Raw genomic sequence first — 23,776 nt, 5'->3', positions numbered from 1 at the left:
AATTGCTTTCGGACAAGAAAGCATTAAGAAAATGTGATAACTTTTGCTGTAACTGAACTCTTTTTAATGTATCATTTTCAGTTTGGGGCATTCAATGCACTGATTTGAAAATGTGTAAATAAGCAGGGAGTAAAATCATAGTACTTTATGCCTTGCTTTGATATGAATTCTCTGACCTGTTCAGGAGGAACATCATTCTTTTTAATAACTGAACTTACAAGCTCATCTCAAGAATTTTGAGGAAAAATATTGATCTATGACCCTGCAATATATAACAAAATAAATGTTTAATTACAATTATGATATGGCTACTGCTTGTCTGCTCTGGCATTGCTTTCCTCTGCCAGCCATCCATTCCTCAAAGATCAGTAGTATGAGCAGCCTTCATTAACTTCTTTGTTATGTTTCTATAAGAAAAGTCCCTGGGACTGGGATTGCCAGTAGTAGAATTTTCTGTAATGACTGGTCTTCATTTTTTGTACTGTTCTGCTTCCCCTAAGCAGCTTGCCTGCTACAAGGAATGACCCAGTTGGTAATCAGGGTTTTGTTGTTCGTAGGTGTAGTTGGCCCATGTTCTGTTATCCAGTGTGATGTCACCCCATTAGTATATGAAAAGAGAAAATCATTTATGTTCATTAAACATTATTCAAAGTAGCAAAAGAATTGCATAGCTCTTAGTATAGTGCATATATGCATTATATTTAAAGAAATGCTTGTTTTCTGGGGTTTTTTTTCTTCTTAGACTAGAAAAATGGTTGCTTTATCAATAGTCATTGTGCCAACAATCAGAAGAAAAAGAGTGTAAAAGTCCCTGACTATCACTTGTCAGTTGTTACTGTATAGGTTTTATTTCCAGCTATTCCTTAGTGCTGTCCAGGAAAAAAGAGCCAATCCCACATCAGTAGTCTGAAATATGTGTTGGAAAGTATAAAAGGAGTAAGTTTTGTTCTCTCCTGTTTCTCAATAATGAAGTAGGAGTAATCTTCCCCTTCCTTTTTTTTTCTTCTATCCATCCTTCTTTTTCTGAAACTCCTTTATCAGCAAGGAAACCATCTATTTTGTACCACCGCATTTCCCCCGTCCCCATTTCCCCCCCACCCAGTGCAATCCATTAAAAAAAAAAAAAAAGTGTTCCACTGTGAAACAAAATCACTTTCTTATCTCTGCTGGTGGCTGCTGAGCTAATCTCTAGTACAGCAGTGTTGTCTGTTAAAATGTGACTGTAGTAATCTCTATGGGTTTGGAAGTTTTGTTCCTTAAATAGTATTGCAGTTCAAATATTTTCACAAATTGAAAGCAAATATTTTCAGAGAAATAATGAGGTAAAATCCTTGTATAACATGTTTCAGCCATTCACTCTTCTGTGTTTCCCAGGGTATTTATCCACAGTATCCAGGGGCCATGTTGCTCTTCGAGAGTTTGCACAAGGACAGACACCTAAGATTATTGCTTAATTAAAAAATTCTGTGTGCGTGTATTCATAAATATACACTTAGCAACATGAATCTTTTCTTGCCCCAACTAACAATTACAGGTAGAAAGGTTCCTTCAATGGGATTTAAAGATGTATTTAAGAACATCCCCCCTCCATGCTATTCCCAGGAAGTTCTTCCAGCACCCCTGCTCTTCCTAACAAACTGCAGCATCCTGTGTCTATTAATTCTCAATCTTTTTGGACCTTTGCTTAGGTAGTGGCTCTCATCTTGAGGCTTCACTAAAAGTGGAGCACATGGGGTGCCAGAGTACTGCCAGGTGCCATTACAACTTTGCAGTACAAGTGACAAAGTGGTCACAAAATTAGTTCTCTCTGAGGAATTCAAGAGTCCTACCAGATCAGGCTAGAATAGTAGCCTTACAACAAATTACAGCCTGCACTGCTTGTCTAGGTTATGTCTTTGCTTGTCCCTCTGGTCTTTAGAGGTCAACTGATTAGTGAGCCAGCCATAAGGGAAAACCTTTCAAAGGAACCGTGTGTGTTTATTGGGGTTACTTCTTGTGTTTCTGCTCATGTTAGTTGGCTTTTATGTCATGAAAGGTTTACAGAATTCTGTCTTGGGCTAAGTGGTTTATAGAATTTGCGGTTGTCTTATGTTTTTTGTGAATTGACCTGTTGGAAATAGGTGGTCTTTGTGGACTCTTTTAAGCTTTGTGTACATTGTATTTCTTACTATTTATTTGTATATTCTCACAGCTTTATAAGAAATCTACTTCCAGAAAGGAGGTTTCCCCTTTAAAACCTAATTTAGTTTTCAGAACTGCTTTGTATCCTCATTCAGATTTGAATGGGAAGCAGCAGTGATTCATATAGAGTGCAAAAGGGAGAAAAACATTGTTGGGACGTGGCAGGGGTTAACCTCGTGATGGCCCTAACTCTCTTTACAAAGTTGGATAGTTCTTCAGGTGCAATATGCTATGTCAGATGGCCATGCCTGGGAGGTCTGAGGTTTAGAGACTACTCAGAACCTAGAGTTGCTTGATTGATATCAGGATTGGGATAGAAATGACTGCAAGTGACCCCTGCTGCATATGGACTGATAGCCATCTTTCCTCCAAGTAAAATACCTCAATCTTGCTTCAGAAACAGTCATGTTTCGTTGGGGGTTTTTTATATTAAAAAATAATAAATAATTTTTTTTAAATAGGGTTATAGTAGGATATGATTGTTCTGTTACTGATTAATTAGTATATTAACAAGTAAAGAAGGCAATATGGATTGGGATCAGTGTTAAACAGTACAAAAATTTCCTGTCACTGTTATAAAAAATATTTAAGTGTATGTGAATGGCTATATTGGTGGTACCTCTTAGACCTTAATTAGTGCACAAGACTGAGGCTATATCATTGATCTCATTTGAAGGGCTACTTTAGTAAATGAGCATCAGGGCCTGTAAAATTTTACTGTGTATTAATTTGAAGTGTATGTGTTTATAGATGTTGATTGCCTTTTGGGGATGTACCTGCAAATACCAACCACCATAGTAATTATATTTCACTTTTTATAACTTTATATTTGTTCTTCTATTTTTGGTTCTATTTTATGCCCCTTTAATCTTTTAATAATGGTGGAGAATGAAGTATGAAACAAAAAGAAAGTACTGTAAATTCACAAAAATATTTTCTACTGCAGAATTATTTTACTGCAGAATTTGTGCAATGGTACAGTCAGTGCAGAATTTATTTTTCAGGTTATATTGTGTATTTGCTTACCTGAAGTGTGAGCATACTGGTACAACATTGAACATCATAAATCACTTATGGATTAATCTGGTTTTATTATATTTTTGATTTTGTTAAAAATCTTCCAAAGTTGTTTTTGCATTTACTTCAGAGTATGAGTTCTTTTATCACTGCTTAATCATTCTCATTTGTTTTAAAAAAAGCGTTTGTCTTTTCTGTCAGTTTGCTGCTATTTAAAATTCTATGCAAAACATCTGCTAGTTTGGAGTCTAAAGTTGCATTTTTCTGCATACAATAGAATGAGCATCGGTATGAAAAGAATTAAACAATTATTTTAATCTTTAATTTGGCTTGTTTTGCATGAAATTATTATTTCATTTTATCTGATTTTGTAGAGATAAAGAGATGTCTAGTTAATTAAACAGCACGTTTTTACAACATACATAAGTATTGTTAGGTGAAGATAATTTCAGATAATTTATGAAGAGGGTATTTGAAGATCTGATCCAGCATTTGAGAAATCATCTTTAATGTTTTCCAGTAAGTTACATTTATGTCACTGAATGAGCATCTCCAGTGTGTTCACTAAAAATGCATTCTGAAAAGCAGAAGATAATTTGTAAACTCATCATAAACTAATGAATGAGAAGTGAAACACTTATTTTAAGTGGTTCAAGAAAAAAATAAAGAAGGGTCCTATATGCTTTGAAGTGAACAACTTATAAGAGGTGGTTGGTGGTAATACTGAAAAAAGAATAATTGATACAGAATAACATTTTACTGCAGTGATATTTCACCAGTGGTTTAATTTTTGTGTAGCAAATCTTTCTTGTAACTGAATTGAATATGTGTGCTGAATAGTGTTAATGTGTTTCAACTTATTAATGATGTTTCTCTTACTGCGGTTTAGCCTGCCATCTTTCAATGGCAAAGTGCCTGTTGATATTCCTGGGAGTTTAGGCAACTGCAGCAAGACAGATTAAATAGTACTTTTAAAATTATGTGCAGAAGTAATAAGAATATTAAAGTTGTGGAGTTAAGCACCAGAAGTTGCCTGTTCCAACCTTAATGTAGTCTTGTTGTACATATACATTATGATAATTCTGTTCCTTGTTATACTGAAAATCTGTTTCAGATTTTCTTAAATGCAAGATTGTCATCTGTCTTTTTGCAGTTCTGTGCTCCATCTCTTGTCTCTCACATACATTGAAAAGTTAAGTACCTTGAAGAAATACTCTCTGATCATGTTGTAAAAAGCTGTATCACAAGTGATAGGCACTGAGGGATCAAATTAACGCTGCATGAGAAGCAGAGTTGTCAGCAAAATACTTCAGTTGGTGGTTTGTTTCTGTTTCTCTACCTACAATTACACTGGGGCCCAGATAGCAGCTGCAGAACTGCTTGCAGCTTCCCAATACAAAAAATGGGAAAAGTAACAGGAAAACTAGTTTGAGTCTGAGTAGTTTTGGAAAGATGCTGCCCGATAAGGTTCCCTGCAGGAACATTGAAGAAGATTCATTAGTTCTGTAATTTCTCTGTATTTTAAATTCTGGTTCTATTGTGATGACCTAGTGATGGGCTGGACTTGACATATTTCAGGATAGAGTACATATGTGAGACTATTATTGTTTGCAAGAGAGAGAAGAGGTTGTTTTTTATTGTATGAACAAGTCTCAAGTTCTGAGGCTTCGTATGTTTCAAACTATTATCTGAGTTTTTAAACCAAAGTAACATGTAGCATTCAGAGTATGGGCTATCTGTTTTCAGCGAGGTGATGCGTGGCTCCTACCAAATTATTTTCAATTAATGTTTTCTGGGTTTCAGAAAGAATAATTTAGTTGATATCCCTAAATATACATGGATTAGATGCTTCTGGTTTCTGAGTTGCTGTTAACATGTTCTCTTGGGTGGCATTTTTCTGCCATCCTTTTCTCACAAGGTTGTCTGCTGTTTCTGCCATGGTCATTGCCAGAATTCTTGTGTAGAATTCCTACTCTTCATATAACTCACGCTGTGAGTACCTCTAACTATTGGTATTTTAAGGTATATTTATATATATCTATATATACCTACACACATGCACAAACACACACCTGTGTGTGTATGTAAAGGAGCTGATTCTGAATTTTGGGATTACTGATGAAAGTAGCAGAAGTGAAATTGTTCTTTGTAACCTATGTTTGCTTTCTTGATACTTTTTATAGAAATTGTAAGACTCTTGCGAATCTTTAAAGATCCTGTCATGGAGTCATTGTCTGAGAATTTCCCTTTGCACTTTCATGACAACTGAAATCTATGGATGTATTCTTGGGTTCAACCCTGCAGGTTCAACATCTGGCTGATGGAAGCAGAATATTTTTACCAGAGGTTCTTGCACTTGAAATTTTCTTCCTTCTGTGGGTCTGTGTCAAAACCTGTCTGAGCCTGTTTAACTTGAGGCAATGGTGTAAGGCCCATCTGTTCCTTGAAACTTTTCCCTGAAGGAGTGATCTAGAGAGTATGTTCTCAGCTGTGGTTGTGCTTTTTCAAATACTTAGTTGATGCTTTTTGATTAACTTGTGGTTTGGTTTTTTTTAAAGATATGCTGAATGGATGTATTCTTAATGCAAATTTTAAGAATCTTGCAGAACTTCCTTATCTTTAACTTTTAAAGACAGTGAAGGACTCACGTCCCTGTTTACTATGAATGGAGAAATAATGAACTGCTGCTGTTAGGAAGAATAGAGTGTAGAGAACCCACTGAGACTTCTGTTGTACTATTTAAAATATCCAAAAGTCCCTGGAAATAAGTGAAAATGCAAAGCATATGTAACTGAATGCCTTTGCGCACCTGGTCTTAAAATATTCTGGCAGTGTAATGGGTTGTTACATTCTTTAGAAGGGAAGACTACTACTGATTTTGCAGATAGTTTCACTATCTTTGTATTTGAACTTGGAATTACCGATTTAATTTGGTGGATGGTCTATGTGTTAAAGCAAGGTGACATTCAAATTTAATCAAAATTTCCTTCATGAACCTTTGTAGGGTGCTTTTGGGAGTAAAAAGTGTACAGTTAAGTAATTAGCAAAATTAAAAATTAAAAAAATATTATTAAACCTTTTTCTGGATGAAGATGATTGTATTTGTCTGCAACATCATGACTTACTGTAAGTGGTTTAGGTTAACATTTTCATGGGAGGAAAAGAGACAACATAATTATGAAGGTGCTTCAAGTGCAAATATTGGGACTCAATTACATTCATTTGTTCTTGTAGGATGTTTGAATGAATAATTTCATTAACTAAAGAAGATACAGAGGCTTGTCTATATGAGGGAGCTATCACAAAATAAGTTATGGTATGAATTGAGGTATAATAGCTATTCAGCAGTAACTCCTTATATAAACAATTTTATTCTGTACTACAGATAACCTTTCACAGTTTAGTTGACTGAAAAACATGCAAGTTCCCTCCAGCCCCAACGATGAATAAATATTTATGTAGGGAGTTAGTGTGGAATAGTTACTACATGATCAAGTTACATTGTTAGCTTATTCTGTACTCCACTGGCCTCCTTAAAAACATCCTTAGGACAAAGTATAGTATTACATTACAGATGTATTCCTACAGGTACTTGTATGCTGTAAAGGGTCTTAGAGCAAAATGTATTCCTTCTGAGAATATTTGTGAAAAATGTTTAAATAGTTGACAATATGATTCAATTAGAGATCATAAGTCCAGTATGCTTCTCTGGAATCAAAGATGCTGGTCATGCAAATTTGCCTATCGTTATTTGTAAAATAAATTAATAGTCTCAGTGACTAAGTTAGATTTACTTACTATGTTTAGTTGACATACAAGGACTAATGATATTAAGAAAATGGCAGGATTAACAGCAACTGGTATGTTTAGTATTCAGTTATAAGTCATAAATAACTTATTTTCAATAATGGTAAAATCACAAATTACCTTTATTCTCTTGCATAATATTATGTGAAAATGACAAAGCTAAATTCCCATGTGTCATTGTTTATGTAATAGATAAGCAAAATAAATGACCACAAGAGCTATCCTATGTCCAGCAGCTTCTGAAGGTCACTGCTGTTCTGCTGCCTTCTGGCTTTCTAACACAGTGAATTCGGGACACAAATATGGAAGCCTTCATGTGAGAAAAGCAGAATATGATTGAATGCATGTATCTCTTAAGCAGCGAGAAGACAATAACGTTGTGTATTAATGTCTTAAATATGATATGCATTTTGGCTTTTCACAAGAATGTAATTTCAAATACTTTAATTTGCTTGTTTTGCAGTTTTTATCAACAAACTACTTTTGTCTAAAACAAAAGTGTGCATTATTTTTCAGGAGTTTCGATGACATTAAGATTTATTGTTTAAAATGTATCTCTTAAATATACTTTCTTTGGTTCTACAATTTTCTAAGAAAATAGAAAAACTGGGATTAGAGCTGAATGGAAACAAACAGCGTTTGGAACAAGCCCAGCAGGATGTGACAGGAGCCAGAGAGGAGTGCCTAAAACTGACAGAACTGCTGAGTAAATCTGAGCACCAACTGCACCTCACCAGGTACCCCTTATCCTATTACATGCTGTAGTACCAATTTCATTCTGTTAATTTTTTGCCACAGGCTTCCCTGCAGTTGTTATAGATACTTGAGCAGTCATTGACTGCATGGGCAGCCCTCAGTCATGTTAGAAGTGGAGATTTAAATAAGTGAGTTATGAACTACAAAGTGAGTTATGAACTGTAATTTATGAAGGTGAATTACTAGTGTGAAGAAAAGGCAATGTTCATCTCTGGTGATGAGGTTGCATGCTTTCGGGCAGGAAGAAGAGCAGGGGAGAGTGCAGCTACATTCTTTTTGTTGTTGCTGTGTTTGGTAGGACAAAGATAATTTAATTGTCATTTGAGACTGTAGTGTACAGCAGCACCTTTAAGCATAGGAGTTCTCAGATTAATAACCTGAAGTTTCTGCATCAGAATGACCAGGAATTTATAAATGAACATAACTGTGTTAAGTTTTGTTGAAGATTAAACAACCAAAAAGTAATATTACTGTCTGTGAATAGAAGGTAAGCTCAAGTATTTGAGGAGGGTGTTTAAGTCACTTGCTCAGTGGAAATATGGTACAAGGCAAACAGTGTGTGATGAGAAACTTTGCCTGAACTTATTCCAACCTTGGATATAGCTCCCAATGCCGTTTTCTGTACCATTCATTACACCTCTCTAGAAAACGCCAGAAGGTTAACATGCCAATTACTCATTGCAGCTTGAGTTTTGGTAACTGCAGGAATTTTTCCTTTGGCCACAGAAAATGCTATTGTCTGACTGCAGGGTTTTGGTTGTATGTGTGGCTTTTGTTTTGTTCTATTGCACCACTCCCCCCAAGAGTGAACATCCAGAAACAAATCTAGCGGTTTTTACTCAGTCCTTAAGGAAAAAAGTAAAGGTAGTTTAAATTTTACATGGGGGGAAAAAAAACCCTCAGATTTTTATCACTTAACAGAAGTCTGCATGTTTATCTAAGTCTTGTACTCTTTGAGCTTTGTGAGAATTCTGCCATTGAGTAAATGGAAATAAAATAGACCCTCATCTAAACTATTAAATTCAATGAATCATTTTTTTATTCAGCCACATTTCTGTGTAATTCAGAGCACGGTTGTTTAACAGATGGAAGAAAGTACCACTCTAACAGCCTGTATTTAGAGAAAAAATATGCTAGAGGTTAATGAACTTGAAAAAAGTTTTGGGTGAGTTGTTAAGATATCTAAAGTTTGGATTTAGCAGAACTTTATTAATAATGATTTGTTGTGATAGTTAACCAAATGGCTTACCACGCTCCTTTTAGCAAAAGGCTGATTATATGCAATAAAGCTCTGGATATCTTGGAGGAAATCTGACTAGCCAGTATTTTTTTTTTTTTTTTTTTTGTGAAAAATACTCAACTTGTAAAAATGAGGACTATTGCCTACTTTTACACAGCGGGGTACTTAAAGCTGGATACCTAACATACAAGTGATTCAGGTAGCTTCTCAGTCTATGGTCTCTGACTTGGGAAGTTTCTGAGATGCAAATTGCTGGGAACATTTTGGGCAAGTAATGGTCTGTGTTGGCCCTGTTCTCATACAATTTCACAGACATCTGCTTTCTGAGACAGATGCTAAACTGCCAAGGCTTCTTTGTCTGACCTAATGCAGCTCCTCTTCTGCAATGTCCTAATCTTTATTTTATTTTTTATACTTTGTGTTCTTGTTATGGCCTATTCTTGAAGTACTGAAATGTTTTCTATGCTGACATTTAATTGTTGGAAAAATGTATACATTGAAGCATGGGAAATAGGTTCATATCTTTCTCCTTGATACTCCCCAAATTCTATAATACTTTCTTCTCTGTAGGTTTTTGTGTCCTGTTTATCTTTGGAGTGTCTGTCTGCTTTCCAGGAATGTATTAGATGATGTTGCTGTCATGGATGAAGAAGGGAGGGAAAAGAGATGAAAGCTTTGTTGCTCCTGAACTGTTATCTGTTGTCCCTGTGTACTTAGATTGGTAGGTCAGAGTTAGAGATGTTCTCACATAGTCATCTGTTTTCCCTAAATTGCAGAGGAAAAGATCCCCTAGTGAAATGAAACTTTTCCTTTGCCTGTACTCTTTTTTTCTCCCTCTTAGATCAATTCCTGCCAGAACAGGTTTTCTGTATTAGTGAAGGTAGAGAAGTTATATGTCTCTAGTGGCATTAGTTTTGTATTTTGAACTGAGTATGTTTTTAATGGATTGGTACATCCATAGTTGTTACATGTGGACTTTATTCACTTACAGTCTGCCTTCTTTCATTCTTTATTCCCTTTACCTCAAATGGCAGCTGTGCCAGTGAAAATACTCACTTGAAAGGTAGTGGTAATAGCAATCCTATGGGGGTTATAGACTCATTCACCATGGCACTTGCCAAGGAAAACAGATTTTAAGCTCTAGAGTCCTGCCTGTGGGAGGTTGCTGCAGCAATTGCACTGATTTAGTGCATCTCTTGGGTATTCTGGCCTTGGCCTCGTCTTGCTGATTCCCCTCTTTTCAGGAGAGGACCAGCTGGTCCACTCCAAGTCTTCTCACATCGCTGGACTTGAGGGAGGCCTGTACTGCTGTTACATGGTTGTGGATAGTCTTTATGTTGCCTTGCTTGACTTGTCTGTGTTGTTCTGGCAAAAATTAGACGAAGCTGAGAGTTACAGAAACAATTCTTTATTTTCTATGAATTAGTATATTACTAAGGAGAAAAGTTCTTCACTGATCCACAGATTCTAAGTTTGGATATTGTAAATAAATAGAATAATAAAATGAATACGAGACCTTTGGATTTTAATGTATGAAAATGAGATGGTAGATATTATATGAATGGACTAAATGAGAAAGAGCGTGCAGTCTATGTCTTAATGAGAAAAAGAAAGTGCTCTGCAGAACTGCACTCTTCTCCAGGAGTCCTACTTCTTTGCTGCATCCTAGTTTTCAGACACTGTTGATTGATTACCAACTAAACAGCTTCTAAGTTAACAAAATGTACTTGTTAAAAATCAAGAAAAAGGTTACAATTAGCTATTCTAAACCGTTGCCACAGAGTTTAAAATTGCCTTTTCCTGTCACTTTTCTTCCTGGAGCAATATGTTGCTTAGAAATTCTTGCTATTAACATGCATTTCCTGCTATTGAATCTAGTTAGTAATTCTAATTTGTATGTCTTCAAATGACTGGGAAAATACAGAACTTTTGCTGTGTAGTTTGATTGTCAGTCATGTAACTTTGCAGATGTCACCATGCTATGAGACTGACCATACTTGGGTTTTTGGGGTTTTTTTACCCTAGTTTCAGCTTTGTGGTTATTTGTATTAGTTATGGTAGTAGGAGAATCTTGCAAAATTACTTCCAAAGTCAATGTTAAATTTCTGTTACTTTGGCAAGGTTGGGTTTTGCTAATGAAGCTTATCTAAATCCATTCTTCAGGGCGCAGAAAACATACAGATCTATTGTTCTTAGTTCATGAGAGAATAATTGTTAAAAATCATGTCAGTATGCTAGTGGAGAAGATCACATAAAATAAGCAAGATGTCAACAACTTGCCCAGATCTTAGCATGTCATCAAATTTAATAAAATTTTTCACTGCGCTTGTGTAACAGAATCATCATTAAAAAGTCTTTCCTCTTTCTTTTCAAAACAAATCTGAAGTTAGTATTTGTTTAAGTTGTAGTCAGATGTAGTTCCTGTTTACATGTGCCAAAGCAGTTAAATAAATCTTAAGAAGTGAGGGAATCACTGAATTTCAAAATTGAACTTTTTCTGTGCCATCGTTCATTTTCTCAGGCATGGAGATAGGTAGATGGCTCAAGATATTTTTGACTGAAATGTCATCTAAAATTTGCTGGGAGATGTAATTGAGTGGAAGCAGATTTAGTTTAGTTTAATTTTTTACTACTCTTGTTTGTTTATAGGAGACATTGCAAGCAGTATTGAATGTCAATTGTAGGTGGGGAAAAATTATTAAAACAGTAGAAGAACCCTTGCTTCCAGGTTCAGATGACCCACCAAGCTATCCTGAATCCATGTGTCACTCTCCTGAAGGATAAAAGTTTATAATACAGTGAGTCAGTGGGTGTTGTAATTCTTGATTATTTTTTTTCCTCTTATGTGATATTTCTTTTCTCTCTTATTTTTGAAAATGATGTGATCTCTAGAAAACAACATATCTAAGACAGTGGCATTTGGGGAGTACAGTGGATTTTTGCAGTGCTATACTCTTCCTACTGTGCATCGGTCCTTCTTGCTAGTTTCAACAACTCCATTAACACTAATTTGTATTACATGTATAATAAATAAAGCGCCTAAATCTATCACTCCACCTCTGGGTTCTTGTGGCATTATTTAGTCACTGAAGCTTTGGTGTTGAGCTGTATGTTGTCACCAGCATTCCTTGTTAGAATTGTAGCATGTCTCATACATTGATTTCCCCATTTAAGCTATACTATTAAATGATAAAATGTAAACTACCTTCTTGGTGGTTATACATAGCCTCTAGGGAGTTGCACAGTACTTAGTATTATCTATTGTTTTTTTTTCTAGTAGTATCTATTAGTTAGCAGCACACTTACGGTCATGCTTTTTCCAAGAATTTTAGCACGTCAGAACAAGTCCATCGTCTATGCTGGAAAGGAGGCAATATTCAAAGAAATGCTGTTACTAATATTAAACAAGTGAGATATGTTTTGTGTTCCCAGACTGACTGACTGATGAAAGGACCAATAATACTTAAATTGAGGGGGGCAGGTAGAGGAGAGAAGCAGAAATGAGGTGTAAGCAGTGATTGATTTCTAATTTTTTTATATTCTGCTCATCTTGTACAAAACCATTATTTTAAAATGCTGGGAGGAGTGATAACATGAAACAACTCTGATAACTAATAAACTTTTTAGATTCTGCTTCATATGTTTACTTTTCATTAAATTTAGAGACGGTTGCAACTATGTTGTTGTGATTCAGTCAACATTTATTTCTATCTGTTTTTCATATACAAAGGCATCGGGATGCCAGAAAATAAACTGTTAACGGAGAATTAACTTCTTTGGCACGCTTTCATACTTATCTTCCAAATTAAAGAAAATGAAATGGGCAGAAGCAGAGTGTAGATTACCTCCTTTTTGTCAAAAATGGTGGGAATTTGAAAATTAATAATAAAAAAGGGAACAGATGCAGTAACATGCCAGAGGGAGATTAATGTGGAGAGTAAAATCTGTGAGCAACAAAACTGAAGCAAACTGAATCAGTGGGAGGTGGTTGTACAATCAAAATCAGGATAAAAGAGAAATTACAAACAACCCTGCACTTGTCAAAGTAGTAGTAATGAAATCCTGACTCTGCCAGCAGCGAGAACCTGTGTTAGCACTTTGGGGTAAGGCCGGGAGCCGGGTGCCAGGTAGGAGGGCAGCGCGAGGCTGCTGGGCGGCAGCCATCGCGTGTGGAACAGATGGCGGGGAAAGCTGGCCGGGGAGGGGCTCCTTCGCAGAGCTAATCAGACAGTAACGGATAGGGCAGCTGGGAGGACTGACCACCGAGAGGCAAGCGGCGGGGTAGCCGCAGCCTTCCACGATGTGTGCAGTGGTGTGCCCGTCGGCCGGAGAGAAGACCTTGCAACGTCTTTTCCGTGCGGTAACCGCACAAACTTTGGAGGCGTGCGGCAGACCTCGCCCCGGGTCGGGGGAGAGGGGAGGTGTGGACCGGCCGCCAGGCCCCCGCTGAGGCCTGCTGGGAGCCGAGCGTGTCCCGCCTAGGTGTATCGTGCCCCCTCCTACCTCAAAAATGCGCGTCTTTGCTCTCGGTCCCGTCGCGTAATAAGGTTACGTGTTTTCCTATTTTATTGTAGCAGCATATTGAGCGCAGAATTTGGCGACTGACAGACATACAAAAGCACGTGGGTCTGGGGACTGATCCAGCAAACCTATAAGAAAACTTTGCTCCTGTTGAAAGGGGGGAGAGCTGTAGGTCGGCGCCTTCCCACAGGGTTGGGCCCCTCCGATGAATGAAACCAGTTTTCTGATGTTTTATTTTTGCTCGGAGGAGGCACTTCCCTCTTCATAAATGAGAGCTTGTGAGGAATGAATGGAGGTCCGAGCCTTCTGATCTTGAGTCACATGAATAATTTGACTCACGTAAGAAGTAAAGATCAATAGGATTTCTTGTGCAAGTAAGACGTAGTCATGTGCGAGAGGATTACAAGGTCATGCCCCGTGTTGATGACTGTCAGCTTGAAAGAAAAATGAAAACAAAATTTTATCAAGGAAAGGGGGGAATAAAATCCTGAAGTGTAGCAAGGGGGACCTGACCTATTACTGCCCAGTTTTGTTCGACTGGGATATGTGATACTTTTTTAGACAATTTCAACAAAGAAATCTACATCTCCTGCATCTGCTTTTTAAACTTGTATATCTCTCGTCTGCAGAAGGTTTATAGCTTGGCTCAATTATTCATTTTGAGCTGGGAGGGGAGGAAACATTACAGGGATTTGAAATAGGTGGTATAACATAGCCATATGCTATTTATGCAGCAGTTTCTGCAATAAATCTAATTTGGTGCTGTCAAAAAAAATTAGACTTATTTGGTATAGCAGCACATTAGTAAATGATTGTGGTAGCTTTGAAAGTTGTCATTCACTCTGCTTTACTTGCAATAGAATCTTGCAAAGATTTTTTTTACCTTCGTTTTCCCCTGAACAACTCTGTGAAAATGTCTCAGTTCTTTGTCCTGCAGCTGTAGAAACTGCAAATATTTCCACAACTGAAAAGAAGGTCTTGCTTTAAGGTAATTGAAGAAAGGGATGGAAGAAAGAATAACCTCTATTGTTAGCAATTATATGAATGTATAGGTGGAAAAATCAATAAAGTGGTGAAGGATAAATTTCTCCCTTGCCTACAGGTTTTCATAGTGCAGCTGAAATTGTTTATCTGATTATATAGCATGTAGATAAATTAGCTGCTCTGCGTTATTATAGAAGGTAAAATATTTTACCTGCCATGATAAGACCATATGCTGCTTTATGAAGACTGATACTGAATGATTTGAAATAAATCGGCTCTGTCGTCTTCTGGCAGTGCCTTGTAGAAATTTCGAAGCTGATATACTCTGTGTCAAGATAATACACAATTATTTAAATGTCTTTCTATTTAATCATTTAAACATATTTAAGATGATTGTACAAACAAGTAAAGGCCAACTGATTAAGTTTAGAAGGGAAAGAAAGAAAATATGAGTGAAGGAGTAAAGAATAAATCCAAAATACTGTGTTAATTTTCAATGTGAAAGTCTTTATAAATCCCTTTTTTTCATTTTTAAAGATTTTAAACATGGTTGACAATTTATTGTCCTACAATATAAATTTCTCAAGGAAAAAGCAGTAATACATTCTCAGATTTTAGTCTTAAATTCATCTAAATTTTTCCCCATAGCATTTAAACTGCAACTGGTCACATCAAATTTCTCTAATGATTTCATCTTTTATACATCGCATCAGGTTGTTGAGGCAGCCAAATTGCTACTGCATGTAGAGTGTGGTTCAGGAGCAGTGACAATACTTAAAGCGCTTTGGAGCGAGCAGTGAATTCAGATGAAATACAGAAGAGACTAACTGCTGTAGAAAACAAACATCTTTATAAGGTCTTTGTTTTGAGCAGTTATTATTCAGCACTAATAGTAATAAGTTTATGCGTGTGTATCAAATATTTACTTTGATCTCATTCAAATTAGGTTTTCTATTTGTGTGACTAATGACAACAGGATAATGATTTATATTTTTGAATCATGAAAATCTTTCAGACACGTATTCAAGGCTGCTGGATTTTTTGCTGAATTTGCTACTGGGAAAATGGTTCTGATTTTTATCTCTATTTTTGACTTGTTCTAGGGCTTTTCTCTCAAGTACATCTGAAAGCTTGTTTTTACAATAAGCTAAAATGTGCTTTTTCTATCAGCACTTGGTATTTGTGAACTTAAACAATTTTAAAATCTGCCTTGTGCTTTCAAAAGTATATTCAAAGTTGTTTATTTTGTGCAGTCACAGCGATTGTTGGTTTGTTTGTTTGTTTTTTCTTTTGTGCAAGACTCTGCTACTGAAACTCTTGTCTACAAAAAATTCAACAGAGAACCCAAAGGGTCCTCAACCAGGGACTTGATCAAACTTGACATTGAAGAACATCAGCCTGTAGGTTGTCACCTCTGGAGAAGGTAGCTGGTGGATGGAGGGAGGAAGAAAAAAAATCACCTGAGCACGCCAGCTTTGGCTGCCTGGCTGCTCTCCTCATCCCCTTGCTCAATGCCCTTGTGCTGGTGATTGGTCAGGGGCAGAGCGTGAGCTGGGAGATGCCTGTCCTGAGCGAGCAGATGAGCGCAGCCTCTGCTGTCGGTGACTTGACAGGGCTGACCTCCTTTCCATGGCTGTGCTGGCAGCATGGCAAGCTTAATAGCATGCCACTGTTGGTTGCCCCAGCATTCCTGGTGCTTTGAGTATCAAACTACAGTTTTTGTAGACATAGGAGCAACTGTTCTTGATAGCTTCTCCTTGTTCAGTTGCTGTCTACAGGGCTTAAATCAAACTGAGGAATAAAAGTTTATCTGTAATTAGGTGGGACACTGCTGCATATTCTTTTTGTTCCAGAGTTCCTCTTCTATTTCCAGTGCTTTTGTTCACCTGCATACGTAGTTTCCTACAGAAGATCACAGCATCAGAAAACATCTCCTTGCAAATGCAGGGACTAATCCCCATATAAGGGATATATTGCTATTGTTATTATTCGGCTAAACTTGTGCAGTATTTGTCAGTGCAATTTCTATTAGAGTCAAATTCAGACCTAACATAAGTATAACTGCATTTCTGCTAATGAGATTGGATTACCTCCTGGATTTGCTCCCAGAAAGCTTTACTTTAAATTCATTTTCAGTAAAAGGGTAATAAAATGGGTGGTTCATTATAATTGTTTACAAAACTTAAAATATGTATTTTATTTTTTGGTACTGTATTTCATCTTGGTGAAAGATTTTTTATTTTTTTTAAAGGATACCCAAGGTATGCAGTGAAATTGAAAGGTATTTCTTATTTTAGAAGAATGAGACTGTTGAGGAGGTTAGTTAATAATTCAGAAGCTTGTGGTTATCAGAATGTATTCCTGAAAAGAAATATGGGCACAGGAATTGCTAAAAATAATGTATCCTGTTGACAATATGAATTTAGTCTCAGCCCTGACAAAGAATCTTTACAATTTATCTCAATGTGGAAGGCAATATTTTAACAAAGAATTGCATATATGTGTTTTAGAAGGCTTGAAAACAGCAAAAAATATTCAGGATTTCTTTTTCTCCTTAAATAGTGTTGCATTTGAAACATCAGTAGGTAAGTTTAAAAAAAAAAAGATGCTGCAGATGAAATCATTTACAGTGAATGCTGTTGGCCGCTTTAAGGTTTTACTGTAAACTTACTCATTCAGCTGTTCCCATTTTCTCTTTGCATTTTTAGTCAATATCTTTGTAACAGGGTGTTAAAATGAGAGTCAAAAGCTTTCATTTATTATTTGTAATATTTTTATTAGCCTTTTCCACTTCTTTGCATAGCTCTACAAATCTTTCTCAGATTCTGCTAGTCTTTGCAAGAAGGTACAGATAGACATATATGAAGAAAAACACATTAGCTGCTGGAGTTAACAAATGATGAATAAAATCTATTCTTTTGCTTCTGTATTATTTCTCTTATACCCCAAACCGATCTTCACAAATGCAGGACTGTAAAGAACTTCATCTTCTGCTGGTTAGCAGAAGTGGATTTAAATCCACACCGACAGTTCATTTGACAATGACCTTGAGGGGCTTTGCTTCTTGAAGAAGAAAGCAGAAGCTTGCGGTAAACAAAGTTCACTTCTGACAGATGGATTGAATGACAGAAAGGTTGCGAGTGCCAGAATAGCCCTGGCAGAGGAGGAAATGTTCAGTGGAATCCAACAGGAGAGGAGGTGTGAACAGGTGCAGGGTTGCTGACGGAAGGGGAACCAGATGGAAGGAGCCAGAGCCAGTTTATTTAAAGGAAAAGGCAGAAAACACTGAAAGGCTGTGCGATCAGTGGCTAAAAGTGTGCATGGAAGAAGGTAAAAATTCACAAAGCAAAACTGCACAGTGGGATATCTAGCACTTAACATAATGGTAGTAATTTGTGAGTTTCGTTTTAAAGTTGCTATTGAAATGTTTCTCCCATACTCTTAACAGCATAAAGAAGAGAGATTTATAACCTGACCAAAAAAAAACCCCACAACACCAAAACCCTCAACTGTTACACTGCCTGTCCATTATTTCTAATACTAATGTGCGGACAGTTACAATCAGAATACAAAAATTATGCCACAGCTGACCAAAACAATAAAAGGCGTATAAGGCTGGATTTTTATTTTTTAACTCACCTGTTCATATCTAGCTCCTGTGATATGTGGGTGGATAAATGTGTCTTTTATTGGGATGTTTCTGCAATATCTAGAGCAAATCAACAACAGTAAAGTACAATGTAATGTTAGCACAGTATTTTTTATCTTGCTTTTTGTCACAAGTTTGTCAGTTTGCTGGAGTATGTGGTATCTTGCTGTAGGATGGGGGGGAAGTCTAGCTTACTCTAGATCAAATTCCTTCAAAATCAAATATTGTCTTTCAAATTGTCATCCTGAAGAATGCTTTGTTCTGTCAAATTGTTCTGCTTCTTCCCAAGCTGCTCATGTGAGGTTTGGTCCTTTGGAGGCAGAGAGAACTATTCCTCACTTCTTCTCAACTTCAGCAATAGTTGGGGAGAGTTAACAACTTCAAAGTATCAGGCCTATGGTGGCTTAACTGCAGGTTTTGTGTCCAAACCTAATGTCTGTGAAAAATGTAGGTGACTGTTCAGCAGTCATTCATGGTGCATCTTGATCTACTGGATCAGTCAGCTGTGCTGATCTGATCCCGATCAGGTGTGAGCACACAGTCACTTTCCTTTTGAATTAGCTAGAGCATGCAATGCAGTGTTTATGCTGACTTTATGCCAGCTGCAGTAGGACAGATGATACCTGATTCAGCATAAAGCTTGCTGGTACAAAGTTAACGTACCAAAAACATTGGGTTTTTGAACAAATTTAAATTGGCAGAGTGAGTTCACAGCAGATCAGGTCTCTGCATCATTTAGTGGCATCATTTTTTGATTCAGTGGTAGGAGCCTGACTGCTGTATTTACTATATTAACAAGCTGAGCCTTGGAGTAGAGTCACAGTTGTTTGAATCTGGTTTGAGCCTATGCTGCTGCTGAAAAGGCAAATCCCTAGAGTGGCTATGTCTGGCCACATATTGCCAGGCCCTTGCTTGTGCTGATACTGGAAGACAGGCACCTGTATGATCAGGTGGTTCAGGGGTTTAATCAGATTGAAAAAGAATCATTTGTTCTTGCAGAATAAGTTGTATGAGTGACAATTAGAAGAGGATGAAAAGAGGGCCAACCACTAGCAGTGTTGCCTTAGACTGGCATAAGTCTGTCCTAAAGTAAGAGGCTGCTGGTGCCAAATTCAAGAATCACCGTAAGTCAAGAAAATTACTCCGTTATTTTAAATATAGTGAAAATAATTTAAATAACTTTGTGTATACAGAGTAAACGTCTGTAAAAATCTTCTATGGGAAACAAACATTTCAACATTCAGCCATTTGTAAAAGTGGCTTGTAGAACCAAGATAGAATATTGCAGAGAAAGGGTCACAGTACTGTGAAGTGCTTAGGACTATGTACTAAGACTTCGCAAAAACCACTTCTTCTCATGTTGCATCTTCCCATGCAACTTCTATTCTGTACTTGATTGTCTGTTTCTATAGGAACTTGTCAGCCAAATAGTTCACAATCTGATAGTAATAATCACTGCAGGATGGGTGCTTATTTACAAGGTACGTATCTTGCTGGCAAGGCTTATAGATGTGCCAGAAAAATTGGATTTTGGTTCTAAGTATATTTGACCTAATATGAGATGTTAATTACTGTTAGAGACACTTTTTTCCTTCTCTAACAATGAAATGGAGGGCAGTTACTGATCATATTTAGCTGTGACTTGATTTTACGGAGAGCTGTGCAGATTGAAAAGTAGTTATTGTCTACATTGAGTACATAAACTGGTAGTTTTCTCTATATATCTTGAAGGCATAACACCAAAAGAATAAAATCATGTTATAGGCTAGGTGTTTGCAAATTCTTTATACTGAATTTAAAGTAAGAAATCCAATCCTTTCATTTTGTTAATAGACCTAGTAGATAGAAGTAGAGATGGAATATACTACCAGTTACGCATATACTCAAGTTAGCTATATTCAAGCTTCTTTATATTATATAAACTTTCATAGGAGTAACACTCAGTGTCTTTCAGTTCCTATGCCCTTACAACTATTCATCTTTCTCATGTCCATCAATATATCCAGTTAGTGGTAATTTTGAAGTAGTTTTCAAGTATAGTAAGTACTCAAAAACAGAGTAGGAATATTTTTCATGCACAGCCATTAATGTATAATACCTTCTTGATGCCTCAGGTAGGGTGTGAAGGGCAAAGTAGAAGTCTTAGATTTAGTGTTTTATTGTTTCTGTAGACATCCTAATATTATATGAAGTGCAAATATATATAAAAGTTATAAGGTGGTTCCAATGATGTAGCTGCACTCTAAATAGAGAAAGCTGAAAAAAAATTCCAGTGAGAAGAAAAAAGTTGTATGCACTGATTTGCATTTCAGCAAAATTGAAATTCTCTGACAAAAACAGAAAGTGGTATAACAAGTTGACATTATTTGTATTCTGGAGATGGGGTTAGAGTTGGGTAATTATTTGTATTGTGGGGAAAATGGTGTTAAGCTAATTTGTCATATGATTGTAATTAGTATCTTGACAAAGTTGGAAATGTGGACAAAGCTTCATCTTTTCTTGTTTTCTTCCCCAGACGGGTTTCTTGTTTTTTGAGGTGCTTTTTGGAGTAGTAGTAGCCTGGCAGAGCTGTCTTTTCCAGCCTTTTATCACAGGTAGGGTAGTAAAAAGTTTTGTTTGGTTACTTTAAAGGTATTTCTACTTTAAAGTTATTTCTGTAACTTTCCAGATCAATATTTAAATAGCTGAATTAATTTGAATGCTTAATTTTTTACCACTTTTAAACCCTTGACCTTCACATAACTTTTCTAATTGCTTGTAGTAGCTTCTGCTTCACATGGTTGTGAGAAGAAAACTCTGTCATTTCATTATTTTAGGAATCTCTCAACTAATGTAACTAGGCACCTTACACTGTAAAAATAAAAATTAAGTTGTTGGGTTTTTTTTAAACCCTCAATTCTCAAGAATAGGACCACACTCATCCTTAACAATGGCTCAGTTCTCCAGTTCTACCAATTAAATTAATAATTAGGTCTCTGCAAAATTTGCCCATGCAAATGTAGATTGTACCAAAGCTCACCAAACACAGTGTGCTGGCTGGGGCATCTTCCAGAAACTTGAGCTCTCCGCTGAGAAGACCTGGCAGCCAGCTCCAGAATCAGCATCCAGTCAGCTCCCAGAAACAGACATAAAGAGCAACTCAGTGGGTAATTCCCACAATGGGATACAGGAAGGGCAATTTTTCAGCTCCTTGGAGAGGTTTAAAGGAATGACCTGATCATGATGCTTTTAAAAGGTGTTTCTACATAATTCTTGCACAAGCATGCACGTGTGCATCTTTTTTTTATTTTTTGACATAAGAATATTCATTTCATGCCTTTCCTTCTGCCCTGTAAAAGCACTAAGAGCTGTAAGATCCAGCCAGTCCGAACATGCTGTGGTGGATTTACACATGCACTGAAAAAAAAATCAAAACTTTTATTACAAAAAATCAGATGGCAAAAAAAAAGTCTACAGTGTTTTATAAGAGGAAACCAGGAAACATTGTCCAGCTACGTCCTCAGTCATAGCAATCTTAGATATTAACAAGGACATCTTAGATGAAAATACATAGGCCTTTCAAAGGAAGATAACCAAAACAAGGCTAAACAAAAGGTTCCTAGAAGCCTGGCTTAAGGAAAAAGGAGAAATCTTGTGACCCTGAATCTTATTATTGAGTTGATCCAAACATATGATCAAGGTACATGCAGTAGAGCTCTGTTAATTTAAAAGGTGTGGAAATTAATAATTTTGAATCATAGCTAAACTTAAAACCAGCATTTACTTATTCACCTGCAGAATTTGGGGTCTTACTGTGTTGTATTTCCTTACCTAAATGTCTGAAAATACTAAGACTTTGAATAGCATAAAACTCTAAACACGTTCTCCATTATAAACAGCTGAATAGGATACTGCAGTGCTGTTAAATTGAAAGACAGGTCTAAAAGCAGTTTTAGGAGTTTTACATTAATAGAGAAAATAATTTAAGACCATTCCTGGGGAGAATGACTTCTTGGTAAATTGTATTTTTTTCTATTTGCACACCAACTTTTAGTCTTGTCTGCTGACCTGAAAAAAACCTGACCCCTTATCCTTCTGTGTATGACATACTTATGAAGATACATATGGAGGACAGAGGGAAGAAATTTGTGAAGTGTTCTGACCCAACATATGATCTTATTCTATATACGTTCTTTTATGACCTTTATCATTGCGGTATTTGAATACTTTCTGATAGTAAAGTAAGAGACTGCAAACGTTTTTCTCATGTTTCCCCTTACAGAATGGGGTAGATTTTGTGACCTCTTGTTTCAGATTTTAATTTTTTTTTTTCTGCCATGAATGTTGCTGTGTGGTTTCTGGTTTGGTTTGGTTTTTTCCCCTCTAGCCTGAGAGAAGAGCAAGGATATACTCAGATTTTCCATTCTTCCCTTGACACTTGTAGCTGAAATAATAATATGAAATAGCCTATAAGAAGGTGGTTCACAAAGCTGCTTGTAATGGACAGTCCACTAGATCTATATCATGAAAAGTTTGCAAAGTAGACTGAATAAAACATTGATGAGCCTTTGTACCTAAAGCTATTGGCTAAAATCTTTAGGGTTCCTAATTCAGGTAGGCTTTCAAGTCTTATTTTCAAGACTGCTCTAATTGATTTGAGGGCCCTCAGGCCAGATTGAGTTAAAGGTACTGGGAATTAAGTGCTTGGGTAACTTCTCGAAACTATTTTTCAATTTGGTATAGAGAAACTTCTGCTACACATTTGTTTTCAAAAATACTGGGAGAGAAAGCCCGTTTCCTCTGGAAGAGCTGAGGGAGCCCTTAGCTGAGTGCTTTCCTAGTTCTGAGGTGATTTGTTGTGCAGTAGTTCACAGACCCACTTGGCTATGTGTTATCTAGGAAAGAGAGCTGTGCTTGACCACTGAGGCATGTAGTAAAACCATCAGTGTTAGGCTCAACTGGTCCTCTTGCTGCCCAAGTATGAGTGTTGGCGCTGAGTTCCAGGACTGGTCATTATTTAGACCAACAATTGTATTAGTTCAGATACCTCAAATGTTTGGAACACTAAATGCCAGCTACTACAATAATTTATGAAGTCCAGTTTAAAGTAAGTATATATGAAAACCTAAAATATTATATAATTACAGTTTTCACTATAATTAATAAGAAATGAAGATGTCTAAAATAAGGTTATGATAACCTCTAGATAATTGCTAGAGTATTTTAATTTGTTCAATTAAGTTCATAGTCCTTACTAATGGATCCGTTAGCTTTTTACAAAATGTCACATGTTGATCTCATGGAAAAATCAAGTAGTCAATATAGAAAGCATGGTTGCTTCACGTTATGGTTGCTTTGTCAGAAGACTTACTGACAACCTTCAGTCAGAGGCCTAATTCTACATTTGAGACTCATCCTGTATTTTTTCATTTTCTATTTTTACTGTTACTAAAGCAAAAAGACTCTTGCAGAAATACTGACTATTGAACTGCATTGTGGCATTCAAAGTTTTATCAATCTAGTTCTTTTCTAGTCAAAAATTGATGAGCTATTATTTATGTCAGATATGTCTTTCACATCACTAGTCTTTACATCCTTCCTTTTTCTTTACTTCAAAGCCATTTGACAGAGAGCAGTCTTCT

At 36.6% G+C, this 23,776-nt stretch overlaps 1 protein-coding gene across 5 annotated transcripts in view; it reads left to right on the top strand.

The window, feature by feature from the left end:
* SDCCAG8 (SHH signaling and ciliogenesis regulator SDCCAG8) overlaps positions 1 to 23,776 on the top strand; it is a 120,993-nt gene that overhangs the window by 42,057 nt on the left and 55,160 nt on the right. For all 5 annotated transcript variants that reach the window (XM_074818362.1, XM_074818363.1, XM_074818360.1 and 2 more), the window contains one exon: positions 7,600 to 7,742. In XM_074818362.1, coding sequence (XP_074674463.1) covers positions 7,600 to 7,742 — 143 coding nt within the window. The remainder of the gene's footprint in view (positions 1 to 7,599; positions 7,743 to 23,776) is intronic.

Source organism: Strix aluco, chromosome 3 (genome assembly GCF_031877795.1).
Source record: "Strix aluco isolate bStrAlu1 chromosome 3, bStrAlu1.hap1, whole genome shotgun sequence".
NCBI classification, from domain to species: Eukaryota; Metazoa; Chordata; class Aves; order Strigiformes; family Strigidae; genus Strix; species Strix aluco.
Note: the sequence above shows the minus strand (reverse complement) of the source record. Positions and strands in the feature narration are given on the sequence as shown.